This window comes from Antedon mediterranea, chromosome 6 (assembly GCF_964355755.1).
Source record: "Antedon mediterranea chromosome 6, ecAntMedi1.1, whole genome shotgun sequence".
NCBI lineage: Eukaryota > Metazoa > Echinodermata > Crinoidea > Comatulida > Antedonidae > Antedon > Antedon mediterranea.
In genome coordinates, this window is record NC_092675.1 from 1,780,843 (window position 1) to 1,797,227 (window position 16,385).

Sequence of the window (16,385 nt, forward strand, 5' to 3'; positions counted from 1 at the left end):
CAGGGGAATTCATTTACAGTAGAAACAGAGCTCTTCAATTTGGTATGCGTCAGCGCGGCCGGTTGATGACGCGTCGACATCGTATTTACACGCTGTTTTACACACAACACAGTAGAACAGTACGACGACTAAACTACACCGCCGCCAGCTGTTACACATCACCTAGCCGAAATGGAACAGGTAATTAATATTTATAGTTGAAAAAATGCCTATTTATTACAGGAGTACCTTCAAAGGTCTAGGCCTACCTACAGAGGTCTACTACTACTTCTCTAGGCATAATTGTATAGGCCTAGGGCCGCCCTCTAGTCTAGTAGGCTGGCTAGGCCTAGTTAGTAGTAGGCCTACTGTAGTAGTAGTAGGCTAGGCCTGGCTGGCCGAGCCTACTCATCTCTAGTAGGCCTACTACTAGAGCCTAGTAGGCCCTTCTAGACTAGCCTGCCTAGAGCGAGTAGGCCCACACAACTAACAAGCTAGCTAGGCCTAGTATAGGCCCCATCCTCTTTGTCCTCTGGCCTTAGCGTAGGTCTAGCTAGCAGTAGTAGTAGAAACATTTTGTCGAAACGTCCTATTTTCATGCTTTTTAAAATTAACAAATTTTTGTAGCATGGGATCATCACGTTTTATATGTTTGAACTAAACAACCATTTCATTTTTCAGAATGATAGCAGTAAAGGTTTGCTAACAGGAGGAGATCAACTACAGTTTCATGGTAAGAATTAAACAATTCAACAATGTAGCAATTAAACAGACTCACTTACACACACTCACACAAAGAATTGGTTAGTCTTTTATGATTAAAAATGGTTTTTTTAGAATTTGATAATGATGATGATGATTCTCCATTGATCGATGCAGCAGATAAGGACACATCAGGCAGTCAAGTACAGACGCACACCTTTAACAATTACCCGAGTGATGGCGATGAAGAAGGAGACAAAGCTGAGGTAAAATCATTCTCAACATATATAATATATAAAATTACATACTGCAGGTTACATAGGCCTAGAGAGAGTATAATCAAATATCAGATAAGCCTATGCTTTCAATAAATGAAAGATAACATTTTTCACCTGATGAAATTATTTGTACCATTGCACTCATTAACATTCATTATTTGTACCATTGTACTCGTAAACATTCATTATTTGTTTACTAGTATTGCAGTACATTTTATATAGTGGTGACAATCGTATTCATATTTGGGGACACTGTGTTGTTTATCACCATTTACAATATTATTATGCTATGTGCTATATAGTTGCTAACTGGCAAGAAAAAACAGGCAGCCTTTTGGACATTTGAATATTACCAGACTTTCTTTGAAGTTGATTCGTATGAAGTAGTGCGAAGGTTGATGGCTTCATTTATACCCCAACCTAGCAAAGACTTTCTCAACTCTCAGATTCGACCTAATCCAGATCTTTATGGTAAGCCCAACACAGATTACTTTGTGTCCTACTGAACACTACAAGCCATACAACAAACGAACAACCAGAAACGAAATAACCTCACTCCTAAATTAAGCTGAACCTAGCCCCCTAAATATACCCCTCTAAAGCTCTGTCTACACTACCATAATTGGGCATATCACTGCCATATTTGGGCAAATCACATTTTTTTGTCAAACTAGTTTGATAGTGTAGACATAGCTTAGGCTTAAGTGGTACTATTATGTATAGCTTTGTGGTGCATGGAGTATTTAGTAGGGCCGATTTCTTAATTTCTTTCACACATATCAACTCTGTTTTGATGTGGTCTTTGACAGGTCCATTCTGGGTTTGTGCTTCGTTGGTCTTTACAATTGCTATCAGCGGTGATCTGGCCAATTTCTTTACAACCAAGGGAGGCCATGGATGGCATGCTAATTTTTATCACGGTAAGTGAATGTTTTGACATTTTTTTGGACTTTTTAATACATTATGATAATCAAACTATTTCAGAAATTAAAGAAAAGTTCCTTTACCAAATTATACGCTTGAATGCAGCCAGCACAGGCCCCCCCCCCCCCCAATGGTTTTACAATACATAAAAGTCCACCTATTATTATATATCAACAATTTATTCTTTTAGTTACTTTGCTAGGCATCTTTTATCCACGAATTGATAATTATTGTGACATTATATAAACAAGATTGTAGGCATCACAACCATTAATAACCAACACCACTAATTTGTTTAATATCTAGTTACTGTTGCTGCAACTATCATATTTTTATATGCCTGGCTGACACCGGGAGCGGTCTGGGGTGTGTTGTCATGGCAAGGTAATCCAGCGGGATACACATTTTTGGAAATGGTTTGTGTCTATGGATATTCTCTAACCATCTATATTCCAATATCTGTAAGTATAAGTAATGTTTAAGTGATTTTTTATAATAAGCTTATATTGTTACTCAAAATACCAACAATCCTAATTCAAGTAGTGTGAGTTTTTACTGTTTAAGAAAGTTATTAAAATAGGGTCCTACTAAAATGAGACACAAAACTGGAACTGTCCGATTACATTATCTGAAAAGGAAACAGTTTATACTGTATTAAAATTCACGATCAGTAGTCCACCACAAAATGTATATTTTCATAATTAGCCTTTTCTTATTTGCAATAGTTATTACTGGTCATACCTTCACCAGCATTTCGGTACACATTGATGGCTATTGGTCTCATCCTGTCTGTGTCTGTCATGCTACTTAGCATGTGGCCGGCTGTCAAAGACTTTGATATCAAGATATCTGTTATTACACTGGCTGTAATCTTCATACTTCATACACTGTTGACTGTTGGATTCTTAGTGAGTTTACTTTTATATTTATTAATTTACCAATCAATTTTAGATACTTTATTCATGTTATTTTTAAATGCATTGAATTTGCGAAATAAAAGTTTATATATATATATTTACTGTAGAAAAATAGGCCTATACAATTCTTTTTTGGTCATGTGCGTCCAATGAAAAGTTCCATTTCTGTCTGGTCAAAATATATACTGACCCAATACTGGTCACCTCTAGCGTACAGAATGAGTGACGAACCAGAGCTACTAGACCAACAAGGATCTTTAGGGTCAAGTTACCAAATACAGTCGATTTTCCCAATACCGGACTCCCTGAAAACTGGAAACTCTCCCAATACCAGACTTTCCTTGAGGTCCAAAATGTCCCAAATTCATTTTTACTATAGAAACACATTCTGAATACCAGACTTTCCAAGAAAACCAGACATATTAGGCCAACCTAAAGGTTCCAATATTAAGAGAGTTGACTGTACATTATAATATGTAATATTGTGCTTGTGTTTATAATTTGAAACAATGTTGGTTGCTCACTTGTAATGCCTGTTTGTGACTTCCTTTTTTTCATATTATACTTACCTTATCTTGCTTATTGTTGTTAATTAATTAAAACAACTTTATATTTCAGTTATATTTCTTTGATGAACAATTTGACGCAACTCATATTGATCCGCATATTACAACAACTCACGCAGCCCTGAAGCCAACCAAATCATCATAGTTATTAATGACCTTTGAATACAGGTCACCAAGAAAACTGTTCATCTTCGGAGTGTGACCAATTTTTCTTTGTACCTAAAGTGCAATTTTATTCTACATTAAAAAAAACAAATGATTGTTTTTACAAAATATAATTTCCAATACAGTACCCAGTGGCGGATCAGTGATTATGAAATTTGTGGTGGGAGTGTAGTGAATGAAGATTGAAATGAAATTAAGTGCTGAACTTAACCAAAATATTCTATCTTTTGCATTATAATTTAAAATGTTAGTTAATGGGGATGTGCCTATATATGGACATGATGATGTCATATCACTACCATGTTTGGGCATATCACTGCCATATTTAGGCACATTACACTTTTTTTTGTCAAACTAGTTTTTTGTTTGGAGATCGTGAATCACTTAAAAAGATTTGTACTTTACATTTGTTTAAAGCTAAATTTTATTACAAAATTTAAAATTGTATTCTTTATTAAATACAAGTCAATGAATAGTTGATAACAATCATGATACAAAGGAGAAGAATTGGTGTGGTTTATCATTTATTTTGGGTGATGGTTATACCTTCATTTTGAATTTTAAAACAAAAAATCAGAGTATTTAAATTTAAAACACATAATTATTAAAACTTTTCAATTTTATTTCTCCTAACTTTTCTGTATATAAGCCTCTATTGTATTTTTACATAAAATATTTGTCAATTATTATGATCAATATATTTAAAATATTATATTCATTAAATTGTTTTTTTAATACTTTATATTTAGTGTTTGTAATTTGTAAATTTATTATGTTGTATTTTTATGAAAATATTATGGTCTAGCCAATATAATATGTAGGCCAAAAGTGAATTATAAAACTCCCACTCCCCTGTACTGTCCGTAATAACCCCTGTCCATCCTTGAAAATTAGCTTTGTAAAATGATTTCTAAACCCCACTTTCCCAAATTTGTAATTGTTTCAATAAACACGATACTCTGGCAACCATTTTAATCATGGCGGACGCACTGGGCGTAGAAATTCTAAAGCTGGTAAATGAAAATGAAGCTATAGATACTGTTAAAATTGCTTCAATTTTCGGAAAAGACCATCAGCAGATAGTTGGAGCAGTAAACAGTCTAAAATCTGTAGGAGATGTAAGTATTTTTTGTTTTATGATGTTCAATCTGTTTCCACTAGCTAGCCCTTATGAACGTCATGTTTGCCACGCGGACTGTACGCGGTATTAGTCAAGTTACAACGGGCCCCTTTACCGTATGGAGGTGGCCTAGCTTTGCTTGCCCTGCATACTGTGTATGCTTGGTCCTCCAAGCTGTGACAACTTATGTCTATATTGTGAATAAATATTTGAAAAAATGAAAATGCAATATTAATAAAAATTAAAATACTGTTTTTGAAACGGTTTTCAAAATTTGGAAAAAAAAATTTACAATCTGACATCATCAATTGATGATTAGTTAAGTTAGGCCCCCGGTTAGGCCTCTCGACAATTATAATAAGATGACATTTGAAAATGTTGTAATGTAATAATCAATGTCAAACATTTACGGCTTTGTTCCATAGCACAATGTTTGTATTTTGTTTTTATTTTAATCTTTAGGTTATTCAAACAGAACAGCTATCCAACAAACATTGGGAACTAACTAAAGAAGGCAAGTTGTTTGTGGAACATGGTAGCCACGAGGCATGTGTATATGAAGCTGTGCCATCAGATACTGGAATCAAGCAAGCAGATCTCATGGTATTCTATTATGAACTTGTTTACTCTAACAAATAATTGAATGTTTGCTACAACTGTCAACTCTATTAATACCAAACTTGCTTGCCTAAAATGTTTGGTTAATTACCCTAAATTCTGAATGTGTTTTTAATGGTAGAAAAAAATTTGAAACCTTTTAGATCTCAAAAATCAAAAAAAGTTTTTGAGGGACTACATTTTTACTAGACATCAGCAGTTTTATTTTACATTGTAACAGTCATTTAATATTATCATAAAGCTGTCTACACTATCAAACTTTATGTGACAAAAAAAAATGTGATGTGCCCATATATGGACATGATGATTTCTTATCACTACCATATTTAGATATATCATTACCATATTTGGGCACATCACACTTTTTTTGTCATACTATTACTAGTTTGATAATGTAGACAAAACTTAAGAATCCAAAATATTTTGAACTAGGATTTAAAATCAAACAATTTGTTCTCATCTCTTGTAGAAAACTTCACCAAATGCTAAAATAGGGTTTAGCAAAGCCATGTCAGCTGGTTGGTTAATAATGGACAAAACTGCTGAAGGAGGACCTGTAGTCAAAAGAAAGGTATTCTACTAATACTATATTGATTTCGTTTAAAAGCATAGAATTGCAGTATTCTAAAAAAAGTACTGTGTGTTATCCCATGTATTATCCCATGCTAATCCCACCCCATCATTTTTGACAAATTGTTGTACCATGGAAATATACTTTGTCATATACAGTACTGTAGTTCTGACTCAATTTGTTCTTTTAATTACATTACCTCATGTACCTATATTTAAGTTTAATCGCATTATCTTGTTATCTGCAGGTACCTTCTATAGAAGACAAAGCCAAATCTCAAGTGATGTTAGTCCAGGCTGGCCAGATAAGTAACATTCCAGAAAAAGAATGCAAAGAATTAAAAAAGAGAAAACTTATTGTTGAGGTGTAAGTTGATTAATTTTATATCGTCAGTTTTACAAATGCATTGTATATATAATAATAAAGAGCTTAAAATAGAGGAACTTTAATATTGGAATCTGGAAGTTATATATTGTTGTCATGATCATATTTCAAGCAGAGGATGTGCGAAGTAGTACATTACAGCCAGTGATCATAACTTGGCCCTCTGAGAGAACAGTTTCTGACTGAAGAGTTCGCCCAGTATAAATAAAATATTTTAATTCAATCATAACTTATATTTGTTAATACAATAACTTTAAATTTTCACTTTATTATTACTTTTTTTGCAGAGTGGTGAAGAGTTTCAAATTAACAAAAGGTTCAGATTTTTCTCTTTCTGTCAGTAAACTAGAAACGGATTTGACTCCTGAGATGATCTCAAGGTAAACTATTTGGCAATTATTATTTTTTTTGTCTTGTGTTGGCAATTATTATACTCTAGCTTTCTGATTGATAATACTAATAATATTTTTTTTTAAATATTTTTTTAAAGAATTTTTCCTGCAATTTAACTATTAATAAGTCTATAAATCAAATTTAGCTGATCTAAAGTGTTTAGTAAACTAAGTGTATATAACTAATTTAATTGATATAAATGTAATTAGAATACTATAGATATATCTATACATATGTTATTGTTATTTACCTTCCCTAAATTTAAAAATGTGATATACTTAAGTATAGAGAATTAATATAATTGTTTGTAACTACTGAGGAGTAGCTTTGCATCAAGCAATTTGTACTTTATACTAAGTACATTGAAAATACAGAGAAGAAATTCTCGGGTTTGACTCAAACTCATGACCTCTAGATCACTAGCATGGCGTTCATAACTCTTTATTTTTTTATATAAGTATTCTCAATGTACTTAGTGTAAAGTACAGATTATGTTAGAGTAGGGCAAAACATCTGACCAATTATTAAAAACATTTTGTCTTAATATCTTGATTTCTAGTGGTTCTTGGAAAGAGAAGAATTTTAAAGCATATAATTTCAACGCAATGGGTGTAATGCCAGTATCGGGACACCTCCATCCTCTCATGAAAGTTAGAGCTGAATTTAGACAAATATTTTTAGAAATGGGGTAAGTGTAATCTCCTGTCAGCACCAAGGATTTGTATTTTGTCTTAAGCTCTGTCTACACTATCAAACTAGTTTTAAAAAAAAATTAGTGTGATGGGCCCAAATATGGTAGTGATATAACATCATCATGTCCATATATGGGCACATCAAATTTTTTGTCACATAAAGTTTGATAGTGTAGACAGAGCTTTAGAGAACTTTAACAGTTTAAAGGGGGGTTCCGGGTTTAAAATGAATAGTAAAAAATGTAAAATATATTTGTTTGTCTCTTGAATGGTAAAAGTTTCAATTTATATAAGCGCCCAGTGAAGCAGAACGAAGGCTGTGAAATCAGGCCAGATTACAAGTGCAGCTACGGCAAAATCACACTGTGGTTACAAAATAGGAAATTCGTGAAATGGTCCATCTTCCGACGACTCGTTATCATAAACCATATCAATTACTTTTGTAAAAGTATACTTATCTGATGTAATTTTAGTCGGTCTTCCCATTTATAAAGTCAATTTTTTATGAAAATTCATCAAAACAGTGAAAAATTAGATATGTTTGCACTTTACGTTTGCCGATTTTCGCACCGACTTAGGGAAAAATCAAAATCAATGAAGCGTAACGTATACTGTACATTCCTGCTGAGGATCGAGCGAGACGACGATACACGTGCTCTCTCTGCTGCCCATGCCTGGCATCGTCACGTGATAAGCAGATACAACAATACCAAACTGGTCGGGTCGAGTATACCCCGTCTATAATCACAACATAAACGATGTACAGTATTTGATTGAAGGTCGACTCGACCTACCGGAATGGTATAGATAATATAGCTCGAATGAGAGAGTTGGAATATTTGTGTAGTGCAGCCTATAGTAAAAGGCCTGGTAGTATCAATTCGCATAGGGTCTACTACACTAGCTAGCTCAATTTTTAACTGGGCCGGATCGGCTAGGTCTCCTTCCTACTACCTGGTCTACTTGCTTGATGCATGAGTATCCGCTTTTTTGGAGAGTAAACTAAACCTATTTATTTTAGGCCTACTTAGACGATCGGGACACCATACGTGTGGACGGCGATCGGACCTTGTTTTGCTTCAATATTTACAGCCGATTTTGTAGAATGTTTTAGGTTTAGATTGTTTAGGAGTTTGGTTGATAGGATGGGTTTTGTTATTTATGGGCCAATCGTCTAGTAGTAGGCTAGCTAGGCCCATGGGCCCCATTGTTTTAACGTAGCCATCGTGGCATGGAATCCCTAGTCAGAATGGCTCTCGCCCATATTATTATTAGGCTAGGCCTAGAGTAGTATTGTACGTGAAGCCGATAATACGATCTGTACTATAGAGGTATAAAAATAGTATAATTTATGACTCCGTATCTGTACTAAATTTTGTATTTCATTAAATGTCAAATAAATATATGCTACTACTGTTATTATTACACTTTAGGCCAAGCTTAGAAAATCTACAAAAAATGTATTTCACAATGGTGGTCGTCGTTTGACAGGGGAGAGAGATGTAAATTAGTTGACAAACACAACGTACATGACGTCGCGAGTTTGGAATCCACTGGTGACGTGATTTTGTGAATATCTCATGAATATTAATGAGCTTCCCTAAGCTGCTAAAAAACAGACTTTCCATGAATTTACCCTAAAATGTATATGAAATTTAATTTTTTTAATTTCTCGTTATTACTTCTTCATTCTGAAATGTCTATATTGTTATAATATTTTTTATTTAATAAATAAACGATATTTAAAAGCAATTTTAAACCCAGAATCCCCCTTTAAATCTGAAATCTATCTGCTGCCACCAATAGTGAATGAAAATGATTTTGCACAGACAGTGCAACATTCTAAACCACATAAAAGTCAGAACTAACACTGCTCATAAATTGCAAATTATAAGAATTAAATATTATAGTTGATTTGTTTCTAGGTTCACAGAAATGCCAACCAATAACTATGTTGAAAGTTCCTTCTGGAATTTTGACGCCCTCTTCCAGCCTCAGCAACATCCTGCCAGAGACGCTCATGATACATTTTTTATACAAGGTTTGAAATTAAAAATGGTTATTTTGTTCTTGATATCAAGTTTGCAGTACACCACGTATATCTAGTTCTGAGTTTCTCAACGTTTGGTTTGGAGTGAGAAACATTTGATTCTTGTTCTATTTTATGCTTTGATCCGACGTGGTCATTTGGACTGCATAAACATGATTGGTTCTTCAGACATACATAGATATCAGGGAGATGTTTACATCTGGCATACCTCTTTACCATAAATTCTTATGCCCAATATTTGCCCCCCCCCCCCTTCTATGTTTGGATGTATATTTAAAAATAATATATAGCTATTTATAGTTTAAAAATATTTTTATAAAATATTAAACTTTTCCAGTTTAGGACCTCTGTAATTAATGATACTGATATCATGAGATATCTATTCAATATTTTATGTTTTATAGATCCAACGTATGCCACAGAATTTCCGATGGAGTACTTGGAAAGGGTGAAGAAGGTGCATTCAGAAGGAGGATTTGGCTCACAAGGGTAAAGCACTGTCTACACTATTAAACTTTATGTGACAAAAAAAGTGTGATGTGCCCACATATGGTAGTGATATGTCCAAATATAGTATCATGTCCATATATGGACACATCACATTTTTTTTCACAAAAAGTTTGATAGTGTAATCAGAGCTTTAGATTGTTGACATTGCTATTACATCACACATAAGCCTGATTTTACAATAAATAATATAAGATACAATATTAATTTAAAAGATTGATACAAAAAATTGCATGCACAGATCAAACAGACATCCATGAAAACCATAAAAAAACCATGTGTAAACTTTCACTTATTGGCGACCTTTGGTTAAATGATACGCTACTATGCAGATAGCACTCATAATCTCAGTCTACACTATCAAACTTTATGTGCCCATATATGTTATACCACTTTTTTGGTCAAACAAGCTTAACAATGGTTCTGTGCATATGTTCTGAGCATGTGTAAAAGGGCTTTTTACTCAGTAAATCAATACGGCGACCCATAATGATGGCACCTATTTCTTAGGGATAGAAAAAATAAATTAAAAAATAATCTGGTAATAAATGGTGTTGAAAATGAAAATTTGTAATCATATATTTAGGCATAAATATGACTGGAGTATAGAAGAAGCAAAGAAGAACTTATTACGAACTCACACAACAGCAGTTAGTGCAAGGATGCTGTATAAGCTAGCCCAGGTAATATTATGTTCTACAATTTACAATTTTAGTCTAGCATACTCGAAAACTGAAGTCACCATCAGGCATCATCATCTGTCACTTAATATATATAATTTTACCACAAATATATTGAGAATTTAAACACATACAAATAAAATGCAGTATATTAATATTAATAATTATATATTACTAATTATAAATATTATAATAATTAATATTACTATTTCCTATTATCTTGAATAGTTAGAAGAGTTTCATCCAGTGAAGTACTTTTCAATTGACCGTGTGTTCCGTAATGAAACTCTGGATGCTACACACTTGGCGGAATTTCACCAGATAGAAGGTGTTGTCGCTGATTACAACCTTGCTCTGGCTGACCTAATTGGTGTTCTACATGCATTCTTTAAGAAATTAGGTAAGTTAAGTTGACCCATTATCATGAGCAATATAGTAGTGATATGCCAATATGACACATTCATGTCTATATATACATTTTTTTGTAACATAAAGCTGATAGTGTGAACAGAGCTTTAGGCTACCATGTTTGCATGCTAACCATAAATATTAAGACAATAATTCTTTTCTAAAATTATTTTTACATCAAACCAGGTATAGAGAAACTGCGTTTTAAGCCAGCTTTTAACCCATACACAGAGCCTAGTATGGAGATATTCAGTTACCATGAAGGCCTAAAGAAGTGGGTGGAAGTTGGAAACAGCGGGGTGTTCCGTCCTGAGATGTTGCTCCCAATGGGACTCCCTGAAGGCGTGTCAGTCATAGCTTGGGGTCTGTCCCTTGAAAGGTACGTGCTATTTCTATTCCTTCTGTTATGGTCTGTTGATCCTGTCACAGTCTATTCGTCTATACAGGCTATTTATTTACTTATTATAATGTACTAGTTTTTAGTGGGTCTCCTATCACAAGCCCATGGGGTTTCCTGGAGCTCCCTTTCATCTTATTTAATTTTTTTGTTTTCTTCCTTTTTTTTTGTATGTGTATTGTGAGGTGAATAAAACAGATTGATTGATTGATAAGATTTTTTTTCTGAATTGGATGAATAAATGTGTTTGTAACCTTTATGTTTTAAATGTGACATTGTTGTGATTACCGTAGACAAGTCAGACATTAGTGATAAATTCAACCCGACTTGGTGACACAGATTGTAAAGGATAACGATTTGTCTTGCTTTAATTCTTCTTCTATGTCAACTGTAAAATAAAATAGTGATAACAAATTCTTAATAAGTTGCAAGTTGTAACATTAAAATAAAATGTACAAAATACTGTATAAATGTACAATTTACAGTATTATGGAAACGTTTTGAAGGTCTGAAGTCAAATATGGCAATATAATTGTGATTTGTGATATGTTAAGCTCTGTCTACACTATCAAACTAGTTTGAATAAAAGTGTGATGTATCCAAATAAATATGCCCAAATATGGTAGTGATATGACATCATTGTGTCCATATATGGGCACATTTGTTTGTCACATAAAGTTTGATAGTGAAGAAAGAGCTTAATGCTTCAAATGCTAGATTGCCTTGACTATTTAGGAAAAATATCAATGTATTAGGCCTAAACCTGATAAATGTTCAATGTACAACATTATGGAACCATTTTCAAAGTAAGGTCAGCTTTAGGTCAAATGGAAATTTAGGCGTGATTTGTCTAATTTTATTATCCTGTCCAAATACAAAAAAAAACGTAATTCTTCAAATGCTAGATTGCCTTGAATATTTCGGGGAAATATTAATGTACTAAACCTGATAAATGTTCAATGTAGAACATTATGGAAACATTTAGTGGAATTAACTATAAATGTACTCCCTGATAAATGTTATAACAAATCCGTCATAGCAGTTTCATGAAGATTTACTTCCTCTCTAACAATACATGCTAATCCATTATTCACAAGCTATTTCCTTTAATTATATCATAATAGCATGTAATACTTAACACATTCAATTAGTAAGGTGTCAGAAGTAGCCTACTTGTGATGTAATAGCTTTTGTTACACTGTACTGTACTTGTTAGGGTCATACCATTTAGTGTGTAATTGATAGAAGACTTTAACAATAGGATAAAAGGTTTTATTATGTACTATCATGGTAATATGGTATCTTGTGAAAAAAAAAAAATACAAAAATACAAATTCTTCCTGCTAACCAAAAGCATTGTAAAACGTTCCAACTGACCTCATTTTGAGACAACATCCACCACCCTGTTATGGTGTCAGAAACATCCCTACAGTGGGGTTTAAAGTCCCCAGTGGACTTACATTAACCATTTTATTTATTTATTTTATTAAAACATATTTAGGCAGGATAACATAATTCAGAAAAAAAAGATCACAAAATTTCTGTTTTCAATATGGTCCTGCAATGACCACAGGCTCAATTGACTAAAGCACTGTCTACACTATTAAACTAGGTTGACAAAAAATATATATATACCACATCACATTTTTTGTCACATAAGCTTTGATAGTGTAGACAAGGCTTTACATTAACCACATCATAGGCTAAATTGACTAAGACTGGACCAATTCAAACACTGGCTAAAATTTTCTCAGCATTAAATTAGACTGGTTAATTTTACCGACAGTAGTCCAATTTGACCATGTGACTCTGGTAGGTTCATGACCTTAACCATGCGCTTCAACTTAAATTTTGTAAACTTATGATAAAACTAATTGCGTGAAATTATCCAAGTGCAATTGGTCAAATTTTTCTGATGGCCTTGGGTAAAGTTACCTTTTTCAAGTCCAGGAGTTTATAAATAAATTTTACATAAGCTTCATTAAAAAAAAGAAATATGATGTTTACTTACCTATTCCATGACCTATGATTCCTTATTATCCATTAATATCAGGCAGCAGTATCCAAAAGGCTCACGGTATAATTATCTTGGCCTGTGTGCAGCTTTTAATCAAAGTCAGGCTGAAACAAGGAGTGGAATTAATTGCTGCATCTACTTCTAATAATGAAAAGCAAGCTTTATATCAGAATATAATAGTCTCTGTCTGCTCATTAATGTTCCACTGTAAAGTAATAATTGTCACGCTAGAATGATGTACGACGATTGTTTGAAAGATAGTCATATTTCAGGATTATTATACTGAAAACGCAATGTAACTTTCGTCGATACAATATTTTAATATTTGAAATGAATACTATTTACAACCCATGAACACAAATTTGTTTTTAAATATCAAGATAAAGGAGACTTGTAAAACATAGGGGAGACTATTGGAAAGCTACTAGCCTAGGTCTAGACCCAAACCAAAATAGTTCCTACCTTGACAAAAACACTGAAGTGTACTTTAATTTTAATATTGGATGGGCTGGTGGTAGAATATACAAAGCTCTGTCTACACTATCAAAGTGTGATGTGCCCAAATATCACATTTTGATAGTGTAGACAGAGTTTTACAGTCAGTTACCTAACAGTACTTCAAAATGATATTATTATTTATATTTATTTATATAAAATACTGTATAAGATTAGTAGCTACAATTTAAAATTATAACATTAAGTTATTATTTTTGTTTTTTGTTTTAGACCGACGATGATTAAATATGGAATTGATAATATTCGAGAACTAGTTGGTCATAAGGTTAACCTGCAGATGGTTCAGGAGAATGGTATATGCAGATTAGACAAATGAAATAACTGTAAAAATAAATTATAAATATATATGAAAATTTGTAAACACAATTACTGGTGTCCCTTAGAAAGTAAATTGTATATTTGCATTTAAATTTAAATATTTTTTAGCTTAACCATTCAAGATTCACTATGATTTAAATTACAGGACGGTGGTGTACATTTTCACCCGTTTCAGCTGTCCCAGTTTTTAATAAATTCAATTGTAAAAAATGTAGGTAGTGTAACAACAAACATTTTGCACAGATTAAGTTTGAATTCTTCCTATGTGTTCAAAACCTTAAATATAGTTAATTAAAGATATGGGCACCAAAAATAACATTCAATATTGCTATATAGATTTATTGTATTTACATAAATTCTTAAAAACATGAAATGTTGCATACGACATCAGAAATTTTACTTCACAGTCTTAAAATTTATGTTTATTTGCATGAAATGCCCATTTTGACATGCCCCCCCCCCCCCCCCTGATGAACGGCTATGAGCGCTCGCTGTCTAAACCAAGGGGCTCTGGATCTTACAGACATTGAAATATGTCGAAAAGGCTAAGAATGCCTGAGGCATCTAGGGTTGGAGGGCCATTTAGGGTCCCTAAACCAGTGATCTCAGGCCTCTGCATCACACCACTTGGTACAACCTGTCCAGAGATTGGCTTATTAAATATTTCTCAAGAGCTGTTGAATCATTTATGGTATTGCCATATAGCTTGCCTAGTGAATGTCTGGCGATCTTAAAACACATGTCAAAGGTCATCACTTCTACATACTGTATTATAGTAATAGATTAAATACACCTTGACATTGACAGTAACTGAAGCAAGCATGTTATAAATAAACTGCCTTTAAGCACATCACAGCTAGTTGTCATATCAATTCATGTTCCTTGTACCCTTTGGCGGCTTCAAGTTTCTATTTATTAATCGGCCTGTATTGTGACTAGGTGCCGTACAAAAAATCAATCTTGAGTATATTTAAAGACTAAAGTTACACAGCATTATGAATGCTTTTACTAAGTTAGTATGGCATGCTGTGTAGCCATGCAATTCAACTGGTAATGTGTATAGGCATTATACTGCATTTATGAATGTATTGAATGCTGTAGCCTACCATGCAATTCAACTGGTAATGTGTATAGGCATGATACTGCATTTATGAATGTATTGAAGGCTGTAGCCTACCATGCAATTCAACTGGTAACGTGTATAGGCATGATACTGCATTTATGAATGTATTAAAGGCTGTAGCCTACCATGCAATTCAACTGGTAATGTGTATAGGCATGATACTGCATTTATGAATGTATTGAATGCTGTAGCCTACCATGCAATTCAACTGGTAATGTGTATAGGCATGATACTGCATTTATGAATGTATTGAATGCTGTAGCCTACCATGCAACCAACATGGTAATGTATAGACTTTATACTGCATTTATTAACCTTGCTACTAAAGCTCGGTCTACACTATCAAACTAGTTTGACAAAAAATGTGTGATGTGCCAAATCATCATGTCCATATATGTACAACACATTTTTTTGTCACATAATGTTTGATAGTAGACAAAGCTTAAGTGAGAATACTGTGTACCCATCCAACCTGGTAATGCATTAGACATTATACTGCATTTGTGAATGGGGATAAATGGTCTTATAATGTTTAATTCACTACTGACCAGGCCATATTATTCATTCTGTTGAAGAGGAAACTGAATAATTATCTAATTAAATGTTCACATTTTAAAAGTAATACTGTATTATTGTTGTACATCTCCGTGACTTTCGTTTAATAAAACGTGTATACGTTATTCCACGTTCCTGGTTACTTAAATACCGCACGGCGTACTGTTGTTTTTCTTCCGTTCACCAGCATTTTGGCTATTATTCTCGGGGGTTGGGGGGGGGGGGGAAGAAAATTAGAGTAGTCCTGAAGGTATCGCTAATAGGCCTACTAAAACCCATCTGCTACCATACACTAGTATTGCTAATTTCTATCTATCTAGGTCTACAAACTAATTTATCTGAGTGTAAAACTGCAAACGATCCCTTGCATAATATTACTTACGTGCTTTAATATCGATAATTACTAAGACCTTGTCGCTTAAGGCACGAGTATCCGAAATAGTCATAAATCTCACTAATTATCAGTTATAACCCTTTCCACTAGCCGTCAGTGTATCATGTATTT

The 16,385-nt window shown here is 33.4% G+C and overlaps 2 protein-coding genes across 2 annotated transcripts; both read left to right on the plus strand.

Annotated features, from left to right (window-relative positions):
• Window positions 1-111: 111 nt before the first annotated feature.
• On the plus strand, window positions 112-4,207 carry LOC140051394 (protein YIPF1-like). The gene is made up of 8 exons (XM_072096595.1): window positions 112-180; window positions 661-712; window positions 817-947; window positions 1,262-1,430; window positions 1,769-1,879; window positions 2,190-2,344; window positions 2,609-2,791; window positions 3,419-4,207. Exons 1-8 carry the CDS (start codon window positions 172-174, stop codon window positions 3,509-3,511), a joined length of 903 nt encoding a protein of 300 aa, XP_071952696.1. The 5' UTR covers window positions 112-171; the 3' UTR covers window positions 3,512-4,207.
• A 278-nt stretch (window positions 4,208-4,485) lies between these two features.
• Window positions 4,486-16,025, plus strand: LOC140051565 (phenylalanine--tRNA ligase alpha subunit-like). The gene is made up of 12 exons (XM_072096818.1): window positions 4,486-4,649; window positions 5,114-5,254; window positions 5,739-5,840; window positions 6,088-6,206; window positions 6,512-6,604; window positions 7,177-7,305; window positions 9,235-9,350; window positions 9,764-9,848; window positions 10,453-10,549; window positions 10,775-10,946; window positions 11,141-11,333; window positions 14,095-16,025. The coding sequence occupies exons 1-12, from the start codon at window positions 4,509-4,511 to the stop codon at window positions 14,198-14,200; spliced, it is 1,494 nt and encodes a 497-aa protein (XP_071952919.1). The 5' UTR covers window positions 4,486-4,508; the 3' UTR covers window positions 14,201-16,025.
• The last annotated feature ends 360 nt before the right edge of the window (window positions 16,026-16,385 follow it).

Excerpts from the sequence above, each read along its gene's own strand:
- LOC140051394 (XM_072096595.1), top strand. Across the intron at positions 948-1,261 it reads AAGAAGGAGACAAAGCTGAG|TTGCTAACTGGCAAGAAAAA; the intron begins GTAAAATCATTC and ends TGTGCTATATAG. Across the intron at positions 2,792-3,418 it reads TGTTGACTGTTGGATTCTTA|TTATATTTCTTTGATGAACA; the intron begins GTGAGTTTACTT and ends TTTATATTTCAG.
- LOC140051565 (XM_072096818.1), top strand. The coding sequence starts at position 4,509 with ATGGCGGACGCACTGGGCGTAGAAATTCTAAAGCTGGTAAATGAAAAT. Across the intron at positions 5,841-6,087 it reads GACCTGTAGTCAAAAGAAAG|GTACCTTCTATAGAAGACAA; the intron begins GTATTCTACTAA and ends TGTTATCTGCAG. Across the intron at positions 10,550-10,774 it reads TGCTGTATAAGCTAGCCCAG|TTAGAAGAGTTTCATCCAGT; the intron begins GTAATATTATGT and ends TATCTTGAATAG.